The 9,092-nt window shown below is 41.0% G+C and overlaps 1 protein-coding gene across 2 annotated transcripts in view; it reads left to right on the top strand.

The window, feature by feature from the left end:
• The window catches only part of RGMB (repulsive guidance molecule BMP co-receptor b), a 13,582-nt gene extending 5,225 nt beyond the window's left edge, over positions 1–8,357 (top strand). Inside the window, exons 2-3 of one of the 2 annotated variants that reach the window (XM_042864948.1) lie at positions 5,789–6,398; positions 7,087–8,357. In XM_042864948.1, coding sequence (XP_042720882.1) covers positions 5,789–6,398; positions 7,087–7,157 — 681 coding nt within the window. In that variant the 3' untranslated portion in view covers positions 7,158–8,357. Of the gene's footprint in view, positions 1–5,788 lie in introns of both variants that reach the window. The other variant, XM_042864949.1, reaches the window with a different exon arrangement.
• The last annotated feature ends 735 nt before the right edge of the window (positions 8,358–9,092 follow it).

Here is a 9,092-nt window from a genome sequence, read left to right as displayed (position 1 = left end):
AAAGTATAGAAAGCAGTAAAACTCCTCCTTTAATTCCTTGGCTGGAGAAGTATGTTCTTCTGTGGGGGTTGTGTATATATTCACAAAATGCTCTTAGCAATTTGGCTGTAGGTGTTTTGCATATTTGTGATGGCCATAGCAAAGACATCTGTTTCTTCAGAGTGAACAAAGCTATTGTATATTCTGTAGTCTGTCTGAAACTTGCAATTCCTTCCTTTTTTTTTTTCTTTTTTTCTTTTTTTTTTTTTTTTTTAAATGGTAGGCCTTATTTGGAGGGGTGTGTAGCCTTCCATCAGTGTGACACTGTTCTGTGTCCACTAGTGCAGTTGCTCCTGGACAGCAAATGAGGCAGAGATGCCTGGGTTTCCCTTCCTGTTTGAGGTAAATGGAAATGGATAAGAAGCTTTTCTTATCTATCTAGCAGTTTTGTAGTGGATGGCTTGAGGATGAGAGAGTGAGTGGCAGAAGAGAGGAAAAACAATTGGCCATGGAAAACAGCTTTTTATAGCTTTCAACTTTTGTACAGACTGCATTAGTTGGGTAGTGAAATATTAAGCGTGCCTTCTGCGGCGTGGTTTGTTTTTTTTTTCCAGAGGATAATTGCATACTGAACACCGTGTACTTAGTCTTCTTTATGTAATATTAAAGTGCTTGTCTTCCAATTACCATTCAGTTCTTCTTGTAAGTGGGAGCATCAGTTAACTGACCACATGTGACTAGGTTTCTGTAATATTTATAGACGTTCCGGCTAAGATGAAGGTGGATTTGGCTTTATTTCTCAGAAGTACATAGTTTTGTGGGAGAACATCATAAAAAGCTGCTTTGTCACTGAGGTGGAGCTGATGGCACCACTTACCTTACAAATCAATGTTTTGTTTCTGTGGTTGGAGAGTGGAGAGGACTGCAGGCAGAGGGGTGGGGGAGATGTAGGGCTTGGGGTTTTCCAGTCCCTGTAAGGTAATGATGCGTTTGGGTGTGTGGTTTGGCATGAGCTGCCCAAATCATTCAGCAGGTAGCGTTGGACAGCTGGAAACAGAGGTGCTGAAGCAGTTGCAGTAATTTGGGATGTTTCTGAAAGTCAGAGACCTTCAGAAGTTGTTTCCTCATGTCCTCTACCTCACATGGCTGCAGCTGCCTCTCCAGACAGCTTGAGTGGATCCTCGCTTTTGAGCTGAGCTCATGCCGTGTTCAGACAGCCTGAGATCTCTTCTCAGGCATGAACATTGGAGGTTCTTCTGCATTCTACTTAAATGTACAGTAGCTTCAAAACCTACATCAGTCGGTGTTCTTTATTTACCTATACCTTCTTTTTCCCTGATTGCTCTTCGTCATAGAAGAAGATAGAAGAAATAGAAGAATGATCTGGACAAACTGTTGTTTCTGTTCCTGGTTAACTTTTCATTGTAACCAACTGATGATCAGTTCATAGCATGTACAAGCAAGTAAGATTTTTTTGTTGTAAATAGTGATGACTGATAGAGAGGCGCAGAGGTGCTATCCTGACTGGAGGGCAGGCTGCAAATTCAGCTTAGATGCTAGCTTCTAAGGCAAAGGCTGCAGCTGAACATTCTGTCTGCTGGGTGCTGTATTTTTTGTCTTAAAGGAATCCCTGTGTGATGTACGGAGGATGCAGATAAGCACTTAAAAAAATATATATATATAATATGTAAAGCTTCATTTTTGACACAGCTTGAGTTTGTCTCAAGCCTTGGTTCTGTGTCGTCGTGATCCTGTCCATCAGGAAAGCTCACTGAAAACTGTCATGAGTATGTGCAGTTACCCTGGGTTACTTTGATGTAGCACCGTTTGGGACAGTCTGAGAAGAACAGTGCATCTTTCCTGGGCACAGGCAACATGTTGAGATTGGTTATTTGCCATCTTCACTTTCCTGAGAGCATGAATGTGTGAGAGAAACATAGAGAGTTCCTGCTGCATAGTGCTGTTTGCTGAACTGAGCTGTCATCAGTATTTGTAATGCACCTTTTGTGTTGTGTTTTTTTTTTTTCATCCAGAAGGATATGCAGTGTATGCAAATAGGAACTAGCCAGTGAAATGAAAATATTGCATCCAGATTTTACAGTGAATCCTTGTGGTATTCCTGTGTTAAATCTCCCAACTTCCACCTTTAGGCAGGAGCCATTATTCACGTGGTTTCCTCTGAGTGATTCTTGATTTCTGAGAATCAGTGCATGTAGTTCACATCTGTCGCAGGCCTCTGGAAAGAGAAGTTGTGAAAATCTCAGTTGGAGGCTGAAAGGAATAACCTTTAGTGCACTGGGTTTCGAGTGTTCATACTTGTATGTATGAATTTCAGAATCTTTTGGATGCCATTGCAAAACCCCTTCAGAAATAACATGGATGCTTATGCAGTTGTCTACCTATGAAATCCTAAAGCCGCCTTTCACACATTGCACTGATTCCCTCTCAGTCCTCTCAGGAATACAGGAATATAGCAGGATCACTGCTCTAACAGTGTGAAACTTCCTTCTGAAATGCCTTCTGCCCATTTTCCATGTACACCTTTATCTCCAGACATTTTTTGGACTGGATTGTACACACAGGCAAAGGCCCGTATCCCCCTTGCTAATTCATGCAGAACCTACCTCAGTAATAAAATAGCAACAAATAGTTACATTTATAAAATACAAACCTGTGGCATTGTCTTTTCAGCGGGGCAGTGGCATATGATAGTGCAAGACGAGTTAAAAATGTTTTTATTTAGGGCATACAAACCAGGCACTTTCTAGAGATGTACGATGGCCTCTAGAACAGTGGGCGGCCTCAGAAATTATGCTTTCAGTAACACCATACTTGGAAGAGTTTGCATGTGTGTTGTGGTTTGAGAGATGCGTGCGATCAGTACAGTGGTGGGGATGATGTTGCTGTCAGTAGCGGTGAGAAGATGATGTCCAAAATGAAATATTTCAAGCATGTCTTAACTGCACGGGGAACTTTTTGTTTTTAGAAACTTCAATTTAGCTGAGATTTGTGTAGCGTGCCTCAGTTAAGTTTCTGAAATAGCCTTATATGGGTCTCTCATGGACTTCCTCACCACTGTAAATTAAGAGTCCTTTACTTGTCTAGAGAACAAGGCTCAGATGCCGATACATTAGAAAAATATTTTTCTTTATTTGAAGATGCTTACGTGTGGATTTTTCTCTTTTAGAAAGGGCAGGTAGTTTCTAGTCCATGATCAGTGATGTGACTCTGTGGTGGCATTCTGACAACCTAAACAAAGCTCGGAAAGTACCCTGTGCACAAGTGTGTGTATAAACATATCCTACACTTGTTTGAGATAGCAGAAAGCTATCCCCCCCCCAAAAAAAAGTTACCTTGAAAATTTGAACAGAGAAGGCCTTGCAGTGAAACTTGCTTCATCTCCCTTTGCAACAAGTTGTTGATGTTCCCTTAGTAGAAGGCTGCCAAATTAATGTAGCGGTGAGTGATAAGGGAAGGGTTTTACAGATCTCTGACTTATTGATTAGGTCGATGTGACAGAACAGAAGATGTAATATCTAAACTTAATGTGTTGAGCCACAGTGTTTAGACATGGTTATGTCCTTGATAAGTTTTAATGATCTCTGAAAGGATGCTGGAAGCGTGAAGGTCTTCATTCACTTAGGCAATGATTCCTCATTCAACAGGCAGCTGTTATTGCTGATCTTACCAGTTGTCCCTCTCGATCTCTGAAGGTGTTTGTGTTTCATTCTTCAAGAGGAAGGAGTTACAGAGATGTGAGTCTGATGCGTCCTGATAGATTTTGCCTGGTCCTTTGCTTCATCGTTCTATAAAGTAGCCACTTCTGTGTCTCAGTAAAACCATGACCTTTTGTTCACAGTGTTCATCTCTCATTCAACTCTTGATTTGTTCACTTGCTGGGCAGCTATGGAGCTTTACTTCTCTTAAATATAAATCATTTCTTCCTTGCAGAGCAACAGAAATGTCCCCCAGGAGGTAGGATTGGTCCTTCATCTGAGCAGTCTTGAGTTAGAAGTCTATTTCTTTGAAACAGTTATATAAAATATAAACTCAATTTACTGCATGAGGATGTAGATTATGTGCAGAAATATTAATCGCTCGACAAATCCCAGCTATATCTTCTCAAAGGCAGAGAGTTTCTTCAAGAAACATAAAGTTGTGAAGTAGTCTTTACAGCAAGAGGAGCACTTGGACATTTTTTGAGCTTCGGGCGTAGGCATTCAAGTTTAGCTTAGCCATAGCACGCTTATTAGTTTAGCAGATGGCTTGAGTCAAACTAGCTGTATAACTGATTGAAACAGAAGAACTGCTGTAAGATTTCAGACTGCACCAGTGAGAACATATGGACTCAAAATAGTGATTGCTGCCTGTGTGGGTGGGAGAGGGGCAGATACCAAACATAAAATAGTGCAGTACTGTTAGGGGATGCTGCACACTCTGTGGAAGAGTCGTTGCAATAGGAGGAGGGGTCGACTTTCGTCTTTTACAACTGGTATGGAGAGGTAAGGCTAAGGAGGCTAGAAGTTTAGTCAGGCTATCTGTAACAGAGCTGTTATGGCAGGAAACACCTTTTGCACAGAAGTATGCAGGCTAAGTGAAGTCAAAACGTGAGGTTGTTATAAAATAGTTTTTAAGGAAAGTTATAATTTTAGTTTGAAAGTATCTTCTAGTATGCTTTCTAGTACTCTGAATCTTGTCATCCAGGATGAAAGTAATGATAAACATGCATATTTCTGGTACAGAATGCCTTTTGACCATTTCAGAAAGTCACTATTTGCCCTGAAACTAAAGAAGGAAGCATCTCTGTTTATAATATATATATGTGATTCCTCATTATACTTTGAATTTTCAGAAAAAGCCGTTAGGCACTCTAAGTTTACTCTGCCAAATAACCTGATTATTCTCTCCAAATAAGCACAGAGAACCTACTCTTGTGGCGTATTTAAATATGTGTTAAGGTTCAAAAAAATTAAAAAAAAAAAAAAAAAAAAAAATGTAATTGCTTGCTACTCCTGGCTTCTAGGTTGGAAGTCATCCTTCAGAGGCATTACTTGAAGCATCTCTTAGTCTTGCTTTGGTCCTCCACCAGAGAGTTCCCTGACAGCAGCGGACTGAAGTGTCACATCCCCCTGCTCCTGAGGCTACTGGATCCAGGACTCACGGTTCTCCCAAGTCATCTCCCCTCTGCACTTGTTGTTTTGGTGGCTGGTTTAAACACATCGCTGTCTTCATGGCAGTCTTGCACCACTAATTCTGGCAGTGCATCCAGGAAGCAATGAGGACTCTGTTAGGGGTCATGCAGTTACTCTGAAAGAGGCAATGAGAATATTGTGTGTGAAGGAAGCCAAGTTCTTGTGGTCCTTTCTGTGCTTTCACACAGTTCAATCCAGTTCTGCTGTAGTGGTTAGCAGTGCGGGAATTACTTGGCACGCTCATCTGTGACTGTAGGATGCATTCCAAAGTGTTAAGAAACCATCAGGCAGGAGGGAGTTGTGATGCTTAATTAAATACACAACTTTTTCCTTTCCTGACCTTGTTGCAATTGCCACATGCTAATAGTCCTGCTTCCAGGCCAAGTTAAGAACAACTTCAACAATTGCCACCTGGGAAAATATTGCTTTAAGCATGTGTACAAGCTGTTTTCTGCTTAGGCATGAATGAGGAAAAGGATCAGGGTATGAACTAATGGGCAGTCAGTCCCAGATAATCTCGGTGCAAAATGAAAAAGGGATTTCAATTACTCCTTTTTTTCCCCATAATCACTAACTTTTCTTTTTTTTTTTTTTTTTCTTCCCTCTCTCTTTTCCAGATAACTATTATCTTTAAATCATACCAACAGTGTACAGATCAGAAAGTATATCAGGCGGTGAGTGATGACTTGCCTGCAGCTTTTGTTGATGGTACAACAGGTGGAGGTGATGGGAGCACCAAGAGCCTGCAGATTGTGGATAAAGTCAGTGGCAAATACATCGAAATGCATGCCAGATACATTGGGACAACAGTGTATATACGTCAGCTTGGGCACTACTTAACACTGGCCATTCGCATGCCTCAAGAGTTGGCCATGGCCTACGAGGAGAGTCAAGATCTGCAGCTGTGTGTGAACGGCTGCCCTTCAAGTGAGCGTATTGATGACAGCGGCCACTTGCCGCTGCCCGTGAGAGGACAGGTGCTCCCTCAGGCAGGCGCTGCTCGTCCCCGGTCAGCATACACACTGGAAACTGCCACCACCAAATGCCATGAGAAGATGCTGTTGAAGGACATCTATTTTTACTCGTGTGTGTTCGACCTACTTACCACTGGTGATGCTAACTTCACAGCTGCCGCCCACAGTGCTTTGCAGGATGTGGAGGCACTGCATCCCAGAAAAGATCGCTGGCATATCTTTCCCAGCAGCAGAGATGGTGGTGTGGGCAAAGGTAGCAAATCCTTTGTCAGTCTTGGACTTGCGTGCTTGATCCTTGTTGCATTTTTGTAGTTTTTTTTTTTTCTTTTGTCTCTTAACAAAGTTTTGAAATATATATTGTCATAATATATTGAGTAAAGATGAGTATATATGTATATACCATGTATATGAAGGGATGTTTTCTCTTGGGACATCCGCAAGATTGTACATATTGTGTTAACTGTTCTATGTATGTTGGATGTCGTATTCTTTGTATCTATTTGTTTTACAGTCGGTGAAATGTTTTATAATGTCCTTGCATTGGGACCTGATAGAAAGCACTTTATTTTTTATATATTAAATATTTGTGTGTAGCTGAGTAACTATATATTATACATATACACACGTACCTACAGTACTCAGTACTCTGCTTAGGTACTGCTTAGTGTAACAAATTTTTTTACTGTATTAATTAATGGGGATATTTTCTACACTTACTGTAGAGACAGCACTTCTCTTGTCCTGTAATTATGTATGTGACTTCCTGGTAGCTTTTTAGAGCCATTGGAGAGACAATGCTGAAAGATTCTAATGGTCTTTGTGTAAGAGTGTAACCTTTCCTTTTCAAAGTTACTACCACAGCTGATTCTGCCCTCAAAGGTTAACTCATTCTGGGAGATGGACTGGAGAAGTCACATGCCTAAATTCTGTCTCTTTCTTAGGTGTTAATTACATCAACACATTAGAAAGAAGGGAGAGGAGTGAGGGCTCCAGCTCTGACTGCGGTTACTGAGGAGCTATGGGAACAACGATGCAGTGGCTTAAAGGCTGGTTTTATGTGGTGCCTTAATCTGCTCCAAGAAACGGAAGCCTTAGTACATGCTGCGGTACTCCAACTCCAGGACAGGCTTCTTTCACTCCTGAAGCTGTTCATCTGAAGCTAGTTAGGTCTGCTCTTTGAACAAGATCAATTAGTGTTTGCCTTTTTTAAAAAACTGTTGTTTGCCTTGGTGGAGTGAGATGTAGTTCATTCACAGAATGAGAACTTGTAGTTTTTATGGAGATTGTTCTGGCCAGTTTAGAGACTGTTGACTGTTAGGAACAGCAGTAACCTTCAGAGGAAACTAATTAATTCCTTATTGGATGTGTAACCACAGGCAATAGATGAACATAGAACTGAGGTAAGGCGGAAGGTAAAAAAAATAAAAATAAAAAAAAAAAATCTGATCTAGATTTGTTGGCAACTTGTTCTGTCAAACTTAGATGATGGTGCTGTTTGAAGTGAATTAGATCTAGGAATTAATGCTCTGTCTGATAATGTGATTTTCCCAGGTTCCTCCTGACGATGACAGGGTTCTCCCTGTTTTGTGTGGCTAAACTTATTTATCACTGCTCTGAATTTAAGGGTCGTGTGGCTGAAAATCAGTGGACAAGCCTAGCATTGCTGCGGTGATGCACAAAATAGATGGGCAGACCTTGTATACTGGTTAAATTCTACTGACCCTGGATCCTGCGTGTATGTACGTATACAACAGATATGTATACATGCATTAAATTGTGATCCTTTCAGATAAATAGCATTTCAGAAATGTAGTACTTCCCCTGAAGAGTTTTCCGTTTTCTTGTTCCTGCTGTGGGATTTCTTGAGAAAATGTTATTTGCACATGTTCATTCTTGAAGTCTGCCATTGCCAAGAGAGCTTTAGCTGATGCCAAATGTGGATATTTTGAAGCTTGTGAATGGTCTCTGGAGAAAACTTAAGCTTACAGGGAACAGTGGTTTTTTCACACACGCTCCAAATGGCTGTCTTTTAGAAGGCTGCAGATTTTATTTTCATGCTTGGAAACCCTAAAATGTGTCAGTCTTTTCAAAAACTTTTAGATGTGGTTCATGAATATACCAGTAAGTATATGTTAGTGTAAAAGAGTGGCTGTGCAGTGTGTAAATATTTTAAATTATTATGATAGAAGAATAAAGTTGCCTACCTTGCTGAGGACTGTCTGTAGTGTGGTGTTAGTGACCCCTGGTGGGGTGCAGGGAAACTGGGGATATGGGTTACCCACGGGGCGGTCAGTCTGTAAGTGAAGCCCTGATTTGTTTCCTCACCATTGCTAGTTATGTAGGAGCATGCTGAGTACCGTTGCTGTATTACCTTGAGATGCTTGTTACCCCTCTGCTAAAGCTGCGTAGTGAAGTCTGTGACTAGCAGCTGCAAACCAGGCCAGTATATTGAAGATGCTGTGTGTGGGGAAACTAGCAGTAGGAACCATCTCTTCGGGACCCCACTGGCACACTTCGTTTTGTAGTGACTGGGAGATGCTTAGAAGAGCTTTACCAAACAAAAACAAAAAAAACATAGAACCATGACACCAGGGTACAGAGGCCCTGATGCTGTGCCCGTCTTGAAGAGTATAATGATGAAAATCTTCCTTTAAACTTATTGGGAAATTCTTAGACCAGAATAACCTCAGAAGAGGAAATTGAGGCATCAAAAGAATAAATGGTACAGAAGAACCCATAAGAAAACATTCTGTATCAAGATCATCTGATAAGAATACATGACGGCTGTGATATTTTAGCTGCAAGGCTAATCACAAAGTAGAAAAGAAAACTGAAAACAAAGTGCAAAACAAGTTATATCAAACACCAAGAGTGATAGGCAATGATTGTTATTTTGCTAGACTTCTGCTATTGCTGGAAGAAGAGGTGTGGGGAAAACAGTCTTATG

This window comes from Lagopus leucura, unplaced genomic scaffold (genome assembly GCF_019238085.1).
Source record: "Lagopus leucura isolate 7727_CA_CO unplaced genomic scaffold, USGS_WTPT01 Super-Scaffold_774, whole genome shotgun sequence".
Lineage (NCBI taxonomy): Eukaryota > Metazoa > Chordata > Aves > Galliformes > Phasianidae > Lagopus > Lagopus leucura.
This window is presented reverse-complemented; position numbering and strand designations above follow the sequence as displayed.